The sequence below is a fragment of the Aphelocoma coerulescens genome, chromosome 4, assembly GCF_041296385.1.
Source record: "Aphelocoma coerulescens isolate FSJ_1873_10779 chromosome 4, UR_Acoe_1.0, whole genome shotgun sequence".
Classification (NCBI taxonomy): Eukaryota; Metazoa; Chordata; class Aves; order Passeriformes; family Corvidae; genus Aphelocoma; species Aphelocoma coerulescens.
The window spans coordinates 45,824,858-45,841,604 of record NC_091017.1 but is presented as its reverse complement, the minus strand read 5'-3'; the positions used below and the strand labels follow the sequence as shown (position 1 = coordinate 45,841,604).

Below are 16,747 nucleotides of genomic sequence, written 5' to 3'. Positions count from 1 at the left end.
GACCTGTCTCTTTCCTTATCTCAACCCATGAGCCTTTTGGTCTGTTTTCTCTCCCCCGTCCAGCTGCAGAGTGACTGGGTGGCTTTGGTGTCCAGTCAGAGTCAAGGCACCACAGCATATCCAACACAGACTGTCTGATGAATTTATTCATGCATATGAATTTATAGGATGAAGAAGCATGACATTCAATGTAAATCATAGAAACACAGAATATCCTGAGGTGGAAGGCACCCACAGGGTTATTGAGTCCAACTCTGCACAGGACAACCCCAAGAGAGCATTGTCCTAACACTTCCAGCCAACTCTGACTGGCTTGGTGATATGACCACTTCCCTGGAGACCCAGGGAAGCTCAACGCATTGACTACATGCAAAATGTTCTATAATTTCCTCTTTCAAAAATAACAGAGCAAACAGTCAAAATGTTTGAATGAAAGACCTGAAGTGCAGGCCAGTGGAGCAGTAGAACTATCAAGAAGGAAATGAACTCCTTACCATTCTGAACATCCAATACATGATGCTTATCCAAGGTCCAACCACCCATGTTGGAGGCATCCAGTTCATAACCCTGCAAAATGGCAGTCCGCTTTTCCCAAAGAGTTAGATCCAGGCAGGACTCATACTCATAACCTACAGACACTGAAAAAACAGCACATGTCCTCGTTAAGTGCAGGATCTTGTTCTGAAGAAGAGTTTAAAGAATGTGATTTCCTTGAGATACATACAATCTTTTGCTCTCCTAGGACACATGAAAATTCCTATGGCTTCTTAGGCATGTTGAAAATACTGACCAGAATCTTGGGTTATTAAAATATTTTTAGTTAATTAGAGGAAGTGAATTAAGACAGGTACAGAGGAAAGCCATTTTGTGATGTAAGTCAGACTGCTATTGTGCTTTACTTAAAGTACACAAAGGTGCAGACTAAATGTATTATTAGGCTGAGAGCTACTTCATGGGAAGGAATAGAAGTCAGAACCATCACTTTTCATGTGAATGAAAAGTGCTTTCTTTTTCCTTTTGAAGAAAATTTTTTCTCATAATTCAAAGCTTAGATTAGTATTTTTTTAGTATGTTTTAATATCCACTGATATTATTTTATTCTGCAAACCATTTTCAACTCAGTGGATACAAGCATTTGAGATGTGCTTCTGTATGTTCAAGACAACACTAGAAGTGCAAAAATCCTCCGTAACACATACCGACAGCTTCAGATAATCCGTAGACCCTCTGATTGTATGCATCAGTTTTATCCCATATGAAGGTATATGCTAGATTTGGGGATGCGGGGAACCATTTTTGGAAAAGTCTTCCCACCACTGCCACCATAAGATGAACCTTCATTAAATTAAATGGTATAACAGATTGGGTCATAGTAATCTTCAGTACGGACTTATATCCTGCAGCCCTGGAGCTCAAGTATGATAACTTCAAATCAGTTCCTGGTATTGTTGTTTCTTCATGAAGTACCTATGCATTGTTAAGAGAAAAATACAATATTTAAATGATTTGGAAATTAAACAAAACAGTGCAGCTATCATAAAAGGCTGCCTGACATATTGCATGACAATCCATTAGGAAATATCATCAATATTTGGCCTTCATGGTTAAAAAAACCCATAAAAAAATAACAACACTTCACACTTTTTCTAAAAAGTCAAGTCTAAATTCTTCGTTATACTGAAGCTGCTTAGTTGGTACTTTCTGGTCAAGCATTTCAAAATTATCTCCTTTATTTTTATGGGATGGAAAGGAAGCCTGAGAAAACATTCCCAACTGATTTTTCCTGAAAAGGCAAAAAAGCATCTTTCATCTAAGTGAAAATTACCCCTTATTATGCTGCCACCCATGTCCCAATTAATAAAGGCATGTGTAATAAAGGCAGTAGAGCCTCTAAGGAGAGCAAAGCTTGACATTTGGGTTGGGATGCCTAATTGCTCCTGTAGGAGCAGGAAGAACTTTCAGGTATTTTATTATTTGCATTACCTGTGGATTATAAATACTCTAAACTGGAACATTCTTCCATTTATTTTGAAGACAGATAAGTAGGATGCCTCAGGGAAAGTTTTTCCATATTTTCTGATCAATATTCACTACTCAGATATCAGCTTATCACTTTCACATTTCAGAGAGGTGGAATGAGTCAATTTTATTTTTAAAAGGTTCCTCCCCTCCTCTACCTTGTCATTTCCTCTGAGCTGAGGAGCTTTTGTGGGTGATGGATGGATGCAAAATGTTTCTGTGTAATGTGGATAAAGAGAGCATATATTGTTTTATGCCTCAGTCAGAACATAAACACTGCAGCCAGAACTTTGAGTGAACAGCTACCAAGTATCCTGGTTTATTGAAACAAACAAAAGAAGAAAAATGTACCTAGACACATATGTAAAGATAGTGTTTCTTTGGTGGAGAGTGCAAAGGTTGCAAAGGATGCTGAAGCACAAGCCCAGAACCTTAGTGGTGTTACAGGAACACTCTTGCGAAGTAAATTTAGAAAGGTTTATTTTACTTTTCTGTCTCCTGATCCTGAAGACCAAACACTATTTAGTATTAATGGAAAGCACACTTCAGGAAAAGCATTGTCACAAATACTAGGCTTAAGACTTTAGTGGGATCAAAACCTGGCTACTGAAGAAGTGCTGCTAGCTCGCTATGCAAGAGAAATCCTTGGACACTGCTTCTAAAAAATTGACTGTGTTGAATAGGGTCAAATAATGTGGTTGATACTCAAGGAGGGCAACAAGTGCTACATCCTCTATATTAGCATTTTGTTGGCTCTAAAGAAAGATTTATACATTATTATATCTGCCTCCTTCCCAATAACAGTAACAAAAAAATCAGAAATACTATTTTGACTCATTGTCTGGCATTATAATTATTTACATCTGATAGATGGAGACATAAAACTGTTGTTCTCCAGTAAGACTATAAGAGAACTATAGGAAATAAAGTAGGAATTGGAAGATACAAGACAAATGAAATTACAATTTTTAAATTCTTAATTCTTATTCTTTGAATATTTCTTTGTTCCTCACCAAGAACCTGGGATCACTGAGAAGAAATGACAAGTAGTCACCTTGAAGGAGGTGAGAGCGGCCTCATTTCTCTTTGTAAATCTAGTCTGCTTTCCCTCAGCTCAATATACAGACAGTGTCTAATCCAGAGAACAGGCAAATCTTTTCTACATGAACAAAACCACCTCTCTCTAGGGAGGTAAGTGGTTGTGAACACATTCCTTTTCTGAGACTTTGAAGGAAAAGCACAAACCACCCAGGAACAAAAGACAAATTCCTTCTCAAGACATCACCAGGATTTTCATATACTGCACATTAAAACTAGTCTAACAGATGGAGGTCTCTGTAAGCAAGAGGAGAAAAAGAAGTAATATGCTTGTAATAGGACCCAATTTAATGGACTTCAGTGGTCTCCTGTTACGACCGTTGCTTCTTTTACAACTGCAACTGTGGAAGAGCAGTGTTAAACACATAGGTGGTCTTCCAGGACTCCTGGCTAAGATAACAGGCAATAAAGAGGACACCTTGAAGTTTCAATTTTCAAGAAATTCCACTGTGTATTTGGATTACTATCAAATTAGAAACTAGGACACTCATGCAGTTCTCAGCGAGGTTTAAAACAAAAGTTAAACCCCTATTATTAGTTTCTGCAGAAGCCTCAAATGCCTCCTGGAAATCTGACTTAAAACTTCCTTTTTTTTCCATAAAATATCCTCTGTAGTAATTTATTTTCTTGAGAAATTCAGAAATGTATAGGTAAGGTTATGCAACTCAATCTCTCTCCCAGAATCAAGCATTACAAAGAGAATTAAACAGTTTAATGTTCATCCAAAAGGTAAATCATCATACACAGCAGAGAGCTCCTATGGGAGCCATGACAACACATCAATTGTAAAGCAATCGGGAAAGTCATCGGGTATAAAAGTCACATCAGGAATCACCAACACAACCAAACTGTCTGCACTTTACCTTTTCCAGACTGAGTATCATACTACCTTCAGAAAGGCTGATACCCTAAGGGGACTGAGTTATTGCCCAACCACCAAATTCTAATGGCTGATATTTTACTTATGGATGATCAAGCTTCTCTTAAGGACAGCTATGAAGTATTTAACTTAGGGGACAGAGATAAGGGTCACCTCAATCTTCACAGAGTTTCTTGTCCTGAAAGTTCAAGCTGGTGTCCGAGTCACATAAATTGTGCAAGGCACCTCGTCTCTCATGGTCAGCAGAACTAAAGCTGTCCAGGCTCTAGGATGCTTTCCTGCTCCAAAATATGGTATCATTCAACTGACATGCTCTGATGGTATTCAGAACACTGAAAAAGTAATTCAGTTAGGGGGAGAAATGCCTGCTGCATTGCTGTGATTTTTTTTTTTTTTGGCAAATTGAGCAAATTCAGTAGAGGATTTGAGGACAAATTTCACAAATGAGTGCAAACTTTAGTCCTTTAGTGTCAGAAAAAGGGTGTTTGCTGAGAAGTAACAGCTGAGCTGATGCATTAAAATGTAACAGGATCTAGGTTTGAGAGGGGTAAAGATGGCATTTTTAGATACTGGCAACTGCTGCTATTACATAAAGGCTGAGATTAAGGAAAACCAAAATTATACTTTAAGTAGAAGCTGAAATTGCTCATTTCAAGAGAGAAAAAATGATTTTCTTTCCAAAAAAAAACAAAAAACCAAAAACAAAACCAAACCACCAACCCAAGCTAAAAAAAAAGCTAAAAAAAAGTAGCTTTCCTCTACAATTGAGGCTCTTTTGAGGCTCATAAATTAGTATTTAAATCAAGGAGAAATAAAAAGGGAAAAATACTTGGTTTTTCTAGACTTAAAACATGGTTGAGGTGCCACAGAGAAGAGGGGCAGGAGAAAGCCAGACACATGTAGAAATATAATAACGTGTCTATAACAGAATAAAGAAAAAGGAATGTACAAAGTCTCAAACAGAATGCGCGAGAGAAGAAAACCATAAAATTGTGCTGGTAAAGAAGGATGCATAAATGGAGATATTTGGTTCTAAAAATAATCTCCATTTTTTTCTCAGTATGAACGTGAAATTCTGAAGATTTTAGCTTGGTGAAACTAGGATGCAGCATGCATTGAATACTGGGATATCTAGATATCCTATTACATTGTTAGTTTAAATGTTAAAATAGGTTAATTTCTTTGCTGAAAATCTATCCACCCTGAAATTACCAATAATTATTTTTATTAAGTCATTGAGGCTCATATTTTGTCCTGAATTCCTCTGGGTAAATAAATTTTGCCAACTTCTGCCACACTACTGCCAGTAGTGAGAGTCTGAGGAGAGGAACCTTGAATATATAATTTGAAAGAAAACATCCAGTTTTCATTCTCTCATACACTTGAGGTGATGGAAACAAGCTGCTCAGAATCTGCAGAAGGCATCCTGCAAGCACATGTAACAGTGGCTAATAGAAGTTTAGCAGAGGGAAACCCTCAATACTCAGTTTCAGAAGTGCTCACTGTGACTTACGTGGGTTTCTGCCAGGCCACATGGCAAACAGATATTTTAGGAAATAATTAGGAAAAAGAGAGCAACAATATTACCTAATACATAAAAGCAGCTGCGGCTTAACCTGATCTCCCTCATCCACATGCAGTTTATTGTCTTCTTCCACACTGATTAATTTCAGCTAGTGAAGTCTAGGCAAAGCATGGTAACTTGCAATTAACAGTAGATAAAATCATGCCTAAGCAGTCCAAATTTAGTTAACATGTTATTATCAACCCTCTTGAGTAATGATCTATTGGGTCTGTGATCACCTCTTTACCCACTGTGTTTGTTCTTTCCCCTTGCTTGCCTTTTTTTTCTCAGTTTTCTTTCATGCTGCTCCTTTGGCACAGACTTTAATTCCCTCTCTGATCAATTTGGGATTCATAAGCCACTAAGTACACTCTTGGAAACATTATCTCCAAGGGATGATGAAGCACTTCAAGGGATGATGATTACAGCAGCACATCATTTTCTCCTGTAGTACGTGGTAGCGAGTGCTGTCACAGCACACAAACAGGGTGGCTAACACTGACTGCAAGAACACAGGGAATGACTTCTTTCTCCGTGCCTTCCTCCAGTCTCACAGCCTTTAAACTGGCATTGCCCCTTTTTATATGAAAAGATCAACAGCAGTTCCTCTGGAGCTGAACTTACAGTTTTGGATAGGACCTGGTTCTGCCCATCTTTTATGAGAGGAGTGATTTTCCTGGGTGATAGATTGTTGAGCATTATGTATTTCTGAGGGGAACCTGACCCGAAGGGGTACGTGCCAGTCACAGCTGTGCAGCTCCCACTTGCTGAAGCAGAAAATTACGTGTGGGAAATTTATGTGTGGGATAAGCAAGGAATACAGAAGAAAATATTGCTTCATGTTTTTTTACATAGTACTGAACTGGATTTTTGCATATATAATGAGAGTAACATTTTCCCTCATCATAAATCACCCATCAGCACCAACTGCCTAAGATCCACTGAGAGTATCTCTCCTTCCAGCTGGTTTCCTAGGGAGAAACGACCCCACAGTCCTGCCTATCAGACCTCCCACCTCACAAATTCTGAACCTGGTAGACAATTTCAACCACATTTTAAGTAACAGTAGAAATCTCTAAAGATAACTCAGTTCCTTTAGGTTTGTAAAAAAAAGGGTTCTGGTAGGGAAGAAGTAGTCAATTTGGGACTCCCGTAAGAAAGAAGAAAAGGCTGAAGTTAGTCTATGGGGAAGGACTGGATGCAACAGACAGATGGAATTACAGCAGTGGGTGGGAATTAGTAGGAATCCAGTCTTAGTCCCACTGCTCATGAAATAACTTGTTTACCTCGACACTACAAGTGTTTTTTTAAAATTTGTATTTTCTGACATTCTTCTATTGTAAATTTTTTCTTGATTTATATCTATCTAAGCCATTTTCCATCATTTCAGGAACTGAATCTATCATCTGTTGCCAAAACAAGTAAATCTGAGCTGTTTTTCAGTGGACTCTGTTTTGCAAATACTTTCTTTTAATTGACTTGCAGCTATCAAAGGCACAGAAGTGAGGATAAAAGCAACAATTTTCTAGCACAGTCTAGATTTGTATGAGTTTTCAGTTGTAATTTTCTTACATCTTTCCTTTAAACCTGCTCCTACCATGAATTGCTTAATGATTTAGCTCTTTTCTTAAGAGCTCTGCATGAAAACATTTGAATACATTTTCCATGTTTCCCTTGAAGAGGCAAGGACATTTCTTGGTGAATCTGAAAAAGAGTGCTCTATGTAATTATGACATTGTGAAGGTAGGGGCAAGAGAAAGAGAAAAAGAGAAAGAGAAAGAGAAAGAGAAAGAGAAAGAGAAAGAGAAAGAGAAAGAGAAAGAGAAAGAGAAAGAGAAAGAGAAAGAGAAAGAAAGAGAAAGAGAAAGAAAGAGAAAGAGAAAGAGAAAGAGAAAGAAAGAGAAAGAGAAAGAGAAAGAAGGAGAAGGAGAAGGAGGAGAAGGAAGAGAAGGAGGAGAAGGAGGAGAAGGAGGAGAAGGAGAAGGAGAAGGAGAAGGAGAAGGAGAAGGAGAAGGAGAAGGAGAAGGAGAAGGAGAACTGTTTCACTAGGAAAAATTCAAAAATTAACACTGAGACGTATTGCTTCTTAAAATGCAACTGAAATGCTTTAAGAACTGAGAGACTAATCATTGTATTAGTGATTATTATTTGAGATGGAGGAATCTAATACACCTATCTTGGAAAAATTAAAAGAAAAAACACTTCATCCAGAAAAATTTAAAAAAAAACCCAAACAGTTAATCCATAGTTTTTTCCATTTAAATCAAGGTTTGGATGTTAAGTCTTACTTCCAGTATTATGACTTCTGAAGAAGTTGCTTAGACCACAAGCACTGTCCTCAGTGTTGTAGAGAGTTCTTTCAGTTTATGAAAATCTGTGTGTTATGCTATTTATTAGGACTAAACAGATACTTCAAACTGTGTGTGTCTTTAGGACACAGTGGAAAAACACCTTTTGTTTTCAGTCTCTGAGGTCACTTCTAACAAGAGGGCAATCCTAAAAGGCCGATGTACTATAGTGTGTCCTTTTTATGGGCCAGTGCTTGAATGCTAAAGACATTCTGTAAATTAAGTGATGCAAACAAATGTAAAGCCAGACACTGGTGTACACGCAGCTTTCTTACTTTTCTTTTTCAGGTGAAATTTTAAAAATCATCCCATAGAATAAATAAATTGGTCCGAAAATAATCACGTTACAAATTCTTAGCACTTACTCAGAATTACTTCTTTTTGAACTGCAGTGCACTGTTTTCATTCTGGTTGCTGAACACTAGCCTGGGATAAAACTGTGTTTATTTGAAGCACACCTTACCTGTGTCTCTGGGATGATAGGACTATCTTCAGGAGAAATTCTAAAGAAGGTGGATAAAGGCGATGACACGATAACAGGGTTTGGCCTTACAAATCCACTTAGATCACAACTAGGAATGTCATTCTCTTCCTTCTTCATGACAAGGGTATCCATGACATAAAAGACATTCCAGGGAATCCATACTGTGTGGTACTGTGTCAGGAACGGTGATCGCTCAAACACCAGTGTCAGAGAGGCACCACCATTTGCTACCAAGTCAAACCTAGGAAAAAACCCCAAGAGGGCTAGCTAGTCAGCAAATTCCCAAAGCCATCCACAGCCTCTATTTTACTGATTGATTCTTCATTCCATTGAACTGCTCTGAATGCAGAATGGCTCTACTGGGAACAACGGAGAAATCAATTAAATTATATTACATTATACTGTGCAGAGAGAACAGAGAGTTTGGGATGCTGCGTTTAAATTAAGCAAGGCTTTCTGCTTCTGAAGTATAGAATAATCAGCACATTTTACATTTTAAGAATGTACGAAGTACAACCTTAGTCAATCACTTTGCTAATGTCTTTTTCCCCATTATTTTATTATTATCTCAGTTTTACAAGCAGCTCTTCAGTAACACCTTTGCGTCTTTATGACTTACAAGTGCTTCAAAAGGAACTTACATTCCGTCCTGGCGAGTGATTGTATATCCATACTCTGGATAGTGTAGAAAGGAAACATTGACTCCAATGAGTGGTGTTCCATCAGCAGTTAATACTTGGCCTCTTATGACAGATGCAAGACTACAAAAAAGATGCAGGATCAAATTACAAGTTTGGGTTTCTTTGTTCTTTTTGCATGAATAAAAGCTAGTGAGTGAACACAGACACACACATCTACCCTCACCCACCCACCCCTCTCCACATGCTATCAACTATCATTTAACAAACATTCCTCAGCCTCTAACCCTTTTACAATTTCACATAATTTACACTATATAAACAAATGCCTCAAAATCTGCAGATAATAATTTTGTTTCAGTATTGTTGATTTTACTTTGGTTTATTTTGTCTGTACTGAGTTACTAAGACCAGAAATTAACTGAAGAATTTTAAGAACTTATAGACTCTAGATGTTCTCACTATAAGTCATACTTCTGGCAGACTCTTAAAGAAAAATGTACTTTTCAATTAGTATCAAAGCAATCTGTAAAACTGCAGGGACTGTGAAGTACAAAATTTAAAAGAGCAATAAGGAACATTGGTGCAACAACTTTTAATCAACTGCTGTGCCCAAACACATTAATGCTGTTAAATTACTGCAAACGCAGTAGTTATAGTGTAAATCATCTTCTTTCACTCAGTGAGATCCCAGACACCTGCTTCCTGTTACTGGCTTATTTTCAGGCCATTACTGCTTCATAGAGCACCAGTCAAATAGTTCATGCAATTATACTGTTGTGCACTTAACAGTTCTATTACATTAATTCATAATTTATATTATTTAGTGAGCTCAGTTTAAAAAGTGCAGCTTTGCTTTTCCTTCTGAAGTGTTTTCATTGCTTTGATATATTTCCAACTGTGCTAGCCCAAATCAACTGGTTAAATAAAGATTTATTTAATCATTAATGAAGTGCCCTGTTGGAATACAGACACTAAGCATGGCAAGGACCCTCTGTAACCTAGTGGCACTGGTAAATTGAATTTTGCAGGAAATGAGACAAAACAAGCAATTTGATATATTAAGAGAAAAGGTCATTGCTCAAAATCTACACCACAAAATTTGCAGTCATAGAGGATCTTCTCCTCACACGAATCTCACACTCTCCAGTTTCTTTTGTGTTCATGAGTACAGATGAGTCATGCTCACCTCTTATTAAAAGGGCTTTCCCCAGGTATGACGTGGGTGCTGTCTGCTCCGATGAGGAAACTGATCCGCTCATAAAACGCTTTGGCAGCTTGCTGAGATGGCGACTGTTGGCTTTGGCTGATGATATCTTGGGGATCAGGCAGTCCACGACAGTAAGGCTGGTTTTGGCAAGAACTCTGCAAACAGCAGTCAGGATCCATACAGTCAACTAGCCCATCTGTTGACAGAAAGTCACACAAATGAACAAACTCTTCCTCCTGCCCCTGTGCATTGGAACGAGCCAGCCAGCAGGGAGATTAAAAAAATTATGTAGTATGAAAGAATGCTCATAATTAAGATTTTAATGAATTCACTTTCAATTAAAGAAAGTTTGTTTCCACTGAGTTCTTAAACTCCCATGTAAATCCATGCAAGCTGAATATACTCAGTTTCATGTAAAAATGTACCCATTTATTCCACGCTTTTCTAAAAACATGTTGAACAAACCAGAAAATGAAGGCACTCAGGCTCTGCATACACTGTTAACTTATAAATATTAAACATTTTAGGTGGGCCTAATTAGCTTTTATGTGAGGTTATTTGGCTTGCTAGAGGAAAGAAACAAGTAACTCCTACTCTGCTGTTTTCCTCAAGTTTTTTTAGCATATCTATGCTGCAAGTAGCTTTAAATATTTCACAACATGTATCAAGGTGGATTCCTTTACACCTTGACAGAAAGGTTTTGTTGCTAGTGGCAAAGGCAATTTCCACAAGTTTTCTACATGAAAATGTATGAGAGAACAAAAACTGTATTTAACATTTAGATTTTATTCTGAATAAGCTGATGGGAAATGCTGGCCAGCATAAACAAGATTTAAACACATGGGTGCTTTTATGCTTGTGTGCTGAAATATTCCCATATGTGGAACATTAGATCTGTCACATCACTGGAAATCTAATTTGATGAAAGATTAAAATCAAGATCAAATTGATAACTACTAATTTGCTGTAAGTAAAGTCATAAGGAAAATGAGCCTGGAAATGTCAGCTACAGAAAATTTCTAGATGAATGTAATCTGGTATCACAGAGCTGATAATTGTTTCCCCAAAAGAACAGCAAGACTGAAATAGCTAAAACATTTTATTATTCCATTTAGATTGCAGAGGGATCTTGCTTGCAGCACTGAACTGAAAAATATACCAATGCAGCACTCGGAGGAAACCCATGACTGCTTGTCTCACAAAAGAATCTGTCTTTAGAGTAAAACTTCTTTCTGAAGGGAAAAATATCATCCATTTTTGTTCAATCATATGTTGAAAGAGTGTAAGTAAACAGAGGTCTTCTAAAGGTATTCTTCTAAGTATTGCTGTGCTACGTGGACCAGTTAGAGGACTGGCAAAATAGTAAAGGAGTGGGATTTCTGTTCTTTCCCACATCTAAAATTCTTATTTAACTTGGCTGACTTTGAAATCAGTTCAGGGAAAATAGAAGGGATGAAAAAGGCGTCATTAAGTATATCAAAGTTTAAACTTTTTAAAGAGACAAGAAAGAACATTGATTTTTCCTGGGATGTGGATATGCCAGATTGGCATTCAGGTAGACACCGATGGGCAGGAAAAATGGGCTGACAGGAACTACATGCAGTTCCACAATGAGAATTGGAAAGTCCTGCACCTGGGGAGGAACAACCTCCTGCACCATAACATAGCTTTGTGGAGAAGACCTTGGGAGTCCCTGGTGGACACAAAATTAACATGAGCCAGCAACATGCCCTTGCAGCAAAGAAGGTGCCAGTGCCATCCTGCGCTGCGTTAGGAGTGGTGCCAGCAGGTCAGGCAGGGTGATCATTCCCCTCTGCTCAGCACTGGTGAGGCCACACCTGCACACACAGCTCTGTGTGCAGGCTGGGCTTGCTGGTACATGAGACATGGAACATTGTCTAGACATGGAACACTGAACTAGAGAAAGCTCAGTGAAGGGCTGTGGAGACTGTTAAGGGCTTGACACAGCTCTCCTGCATGGAAAGGCTGAAAGCGTTGATACTGCTGAGCCTGGAGAAGGGAAAGCTCGGGGGGAATCTCATCAATGTGTACAGATACCTGATGGGAGGGTGTAAAAAAAGTCCACCTTCCAGTGGTGCCCAGCAAGAGGAAAGAGGCAATGGGCACAGACTGAAACACAGGAAATTTGGTCTGAACAGCAAAAAAACATTTTTTACTGTAAAAGTGGTTGGATATTGCAACAAGTTGCGCAGGGAATTTGTGGAGTCTTCATCCTTGGAGACATTCAAAACCCAACTAGGCACATACCTGAGCAATCTGCTCTAGCTAATCTGGCTTTGAGCAGGGGATGGGACTAGATGATTTCCAGAGGCCTTTCCAACCTCAGATAGGCTGTGACTCTTGCAATTTTCTATTCTCATTCTTGTAAAATATGAAACTTTTTCCTAGCTGAAGTACTGACCTCCCTTGTTGGTTTTAACTCCAGAAGCCTGGATCAGTGTCAAAGCTAGGGGTACTGATGGTTAAAAGAATAGTTTTGGGGTTTTATATATCTGTATGGTCTCCCATGCAATATCTGGTGCAGTTGCCAAAGAAATGCTCAGATTTCTCCATTCATCTTTGTTAGTTTATAAAAAGCAAATGTACATCTGGAGTATAGTCTGCAGGTCATAAAACTGCATGAGATTGACACCTTCTGAACTAATCAGCTGGAAATGCATTTTTACAAGCCTCTCCACTAACATCAATCAGAGAAAGAATCTCATTTTCACCAGCCAAGACACAGGGATATGCTGTTTGTTATTTTCCTGTGGAGTTTATCAGTAACTTGCCCAGCCGAGTGACGGATGGTTATGAATCTGGCTCTTTATAACTTGAGAAAACATTTTTCATTCTTTCTCTGTACTTATGTGGCTAGAGCTATCTAGTACCACTAAGTCAAGTACTCTATTGCACTGTGTGAAGCAGAGTAAAATTTCCTCTCTGAAATGGCTCTTCAAATTTATTGATGAATTTTGTTTAGCTTGAAAAATATGAGACTTAGCTCAACAGTGCCTTGTCAGTTATATCACTCAAATATGACAGTGAAATTATAAAGGAAATAGAAACTCCTACAGGCAGCTGGACAGTCACTATCAAGTCTCAGAAGGCTATTTATGTTTCCTTGTTCTAGATGTAAGTGGTTCTATATACAAAAGATGCCATGAGAACTTTACTGTTTTCTTCCTCAAAAGCTAAAGTCTACCTGTAAAAATCTTGACAAATGTTACTTTTACCTTTGCTGCAAAATGCACTGAATTACAATGGGGCATGGACTGTTGATAGAATTGCTTATTTGGAGAGATTCATAAAACCATCAAAACTGTACTGTTGTGAGACCCCAGCTGGAGTTCTGCATCCAGTTCTGAGGCCCCCAGTGTGAGGACATGTACCTGCTAAAGTGAGTCCAGAGGAGGCCAAGAAAGATGATTGGGGGCTGGAGCACCTCTCCTATGATGATAGGCTGAGCGAGTTGGGGTTTTTCAGCCTGAGGAAGAGAAGGCTCCAAGGAGACCTTGTAGCATCCTACAAGTACCAGAAGAGGGCCTGCAAGACCTGGAGAGGAACTTTTGACAAGGGCAGATGGTGATGGAACAAGGACAAATGGCTTTAAACTGAAAGTTTAGATTAGATATAAGGAAGAAATTGTTTACTGTGAGGGAGGTGAGGCACTGGAACAGGCTGCCCAAAGAAGCTGTGGATTGCCCATCCCTGGAAGTATTTAACACCAGGCTGGATGGTGTTTTGAGCAACCTGGTGTAGTGGGAAGTGTCTCTGTTGATGGCAGGGGGGTTGGAACTAGATGATCTTTATGGTCACTTTCAACCCAACCCATTCTATGATTCTGTGATTAAATGAGAGGAGTCAAGACAGAGGATCCCCACAATGCATGTCTAAAAAGTAGGATGTATCAGTGGCACTGTTTGCTGGTAGGAAGAAAAACAGAGGTGCGAAGTAAGTCCTGGGCAAAAGATCTGCCAGTGTAAAGGGGAGATGGTGGCCAAGGACCTAACTAAAACACATTCTTGATCTGGCCATCCCACCAGGACAATTTTGGTGACTGGCAGACTAAGGCAGGAGACAGGAAAGGAAAGAAAACTGTAAAAACAAACCTCAGTTATCCTCACATACCGCAATTTTGCAACAGACTACAATGAGTAGACTCAATCATAGACATCAAAATGACTGCTTGTAGGAACAGCTGGTCAGAAAAGCCACAAAAGCACAAACAGACCTTAATTTATTCCTAAACAGTGTGCAAGGACCTTGCTCAATGTTACTATTGCAGCATCTTTACAAGCATACCTATAGTGTACTGAAATTCTATGCTACTGTTGAGTGAAGATGCCTAAAATATAGAATGTGGGGCTCCAAATGAGTTCTCACTCCAGAAAGAAATCTTGGAGTCACTGTGGATAAGTCCCATGGATATATGAACCCAGCATTCACCAGCAGCCATAGATGCAAACAAAAAGCTGAAGAATAATGGGAAGTGTTGGAGCACAAACTAGAGAACATGAGTATGCCACTGTATCACTCCTAGTTCGAGTAGCTACTTCCTGAGACTTCCTTAGCTTGGATTATCTTTGCACTTAGCAACTCTTCTGGCATTCAAAACATTTAGTGGCAGTAATTTCTTACTTTAATTAGCAGTCTGTTAACATACAAAAGAAAATATAAATTCACATCTACCCTATTATAATGTTTTGCTAAGCAATTGCTATTAGCCACTATCAGAGAAGAGGCCCCAGTTTAGGCAATCTTAGGCTGAATTTGTGCTATCCTGTGACAATGTTTGCCAGGAACAGGCTGTCCTAGACTATGCAAGTAACTAAAAAAATACAGTAGTGCTAAGTATGCTTTGCTTTATTACAGTGTTTATTTTTGTTTCAGCAAAAAAAGAATATTAATGATCCCTTAAATCTTGCTCGTGGAAATTTTTAACTACTCTAAATAACTGGATAGGAGCTAATAAAAAGCAAACTTAACTAAGGAATTTGTTCAATAAGGATCCGCCTAAACTAAAGAGTAAACAGTGACTTTTCCTGTTTCTTATTATTCCTACAGTGATAACAAAGCATGGCCCACTTTGGTAAAGTATAATAGTGACACATTTTTTCCCCAAGAAGTTAGGCTTATTCCACCCACCCACAGCTCTGACTTCCCTCTTCTCACAGTCATTAGGAGTTTAATTCAGGCTAAGATCTGCTTGTTGCACACACTTTCCTTGTGGGTTGCTAAAATGTAAAGAAAAATCCAGTCAAATACAGGGGAAAATAAAGAGTGAGCCTTAACAAGAATGGAAATTATTTCCAAGACTCTGAAAAATCTGTATTAAAAGGAAGATAAGTAATAGTCATCCCATCATATACCAATAGTATCTAGAAGGGAAAATACTCAGGTACGCCTTGATACCATTAGAATTTCCTATGGAGAATATTCCCATTGAGATCCTTTGGATGCTCATGTTCATAGAATTTGAATAATCAGTCCCAGAAAGAGCTAAGAATCAAAGGAACAGCAGACACTTTTATTAATGAACTCTGCTCATATTAATATATGAAATATATTCTACCCAGTGTAGGATAAAGCATAAACACTAACCACAGCATATCAAATAGACAATAACTGAGATAACTTAAATTATATAACCACTGAGCCTTGTGAGATGTAGATCACACTACCCGCAGTCATACAATGAATTCAGCACAAGTGCTCAGATAACCTAATCTCCCACAATAAACAAATACAGCAGAAGAATACTTGTGTCAGTCCCTGTAGCTGTCTGAAATTTTAATGCCTTGCTTGGAGGTAAGTGGGTTGATCGCAGGAAAGGGAAGAAATACTTCTTATCTTTCCAGGTAGCTTCCAAAGGAGACTTTCTTTCCCCAGTTTTGTTAGGTATACTTCCATTTTTAATTTGATTTAATTGTTAAATTTTAACCCTTCTCCTCAGCCACAGTCAAAAACAGAAGTGAATATGCTCTGTACTGAAGCATATGAATTAAGAGAAATGCCATTGACAAATTGCACAACACAGGTCAATCATGGCAAAACAACGGCTTGGCCAACCCCTTCCTCATGCATAGCTGCACAATGATGTCCATAAAGGCAATAATGAGCGAGAGAAAAATGCAACAAAACACCAGCATTAGCTATTTTTTCCCAAAATTGTTCTTTCTTCTTTAAGTCATCCTGTTAGACTGTTCTGCTCCAATTCTTTGTTCCTTTTCCCCACAAAAAGCTATTATTGTTTTTGGTCTGAAGGAGCAACTTCTTTTCTCTTGTTCCATTTACATGCATCCCTGTTCACCTTGTTCTTCTTCTTCTTACCAATCCATTACCTGCTCCTGACTCTTGCTCTCATATGTCACATCCTTATATGATCTCTAACATTTACTGAACCTGTTTTAGTCTAATATTGGGCTTTCAATGTCTTCTCCTGTTTTGTTCCCTACACAATCTATGTTTTTCTCCAAGTTCTTTATGCTTCCACCTAGTTTCTC

The 16,747-nt window shown here is 38.5% G+C and overlaps 1 protein-coding gene across 50 annotated transcripts in view; it reads right to left on the bottom strand.

The window, feature by feature from the left end:
• The window catches only part of TENM3 (teneurin transmembrane protein 3), a 1,310,258-nt gene that overhangs the window by 47,531 nt on the left and 1,245,980 nt on the right, over positions 1–16,747 (bottom strand). For all 50 annotated transcript variants that reach the window (XM_069013799.1, XM_069013797.1, XM_069013796.1 and 47 more), the window contains 5 exons: positions 10,221–10,437; positions 9,035–9,154; positions 8,373–8,634; positions 1,200–1,467; positions 495–638 (listed from right to left, as the gene is read on the bottom strand). In XM_069013799.1, the coding sequence (XP_068869900.1) occupies positions 495–638; positions 1,200–1,467; positions 8,373–8,634; positions 9,035–9,154; positions 10,221–10,437 (1,011 nt within the window). The remainder of the gene's footprint in view (positions 1–494; positions 639–1,199; positions 1,468–8,372; positions 8,635–9,034; positions 9,155–10,220; positions 10,438–16,747) is intronic.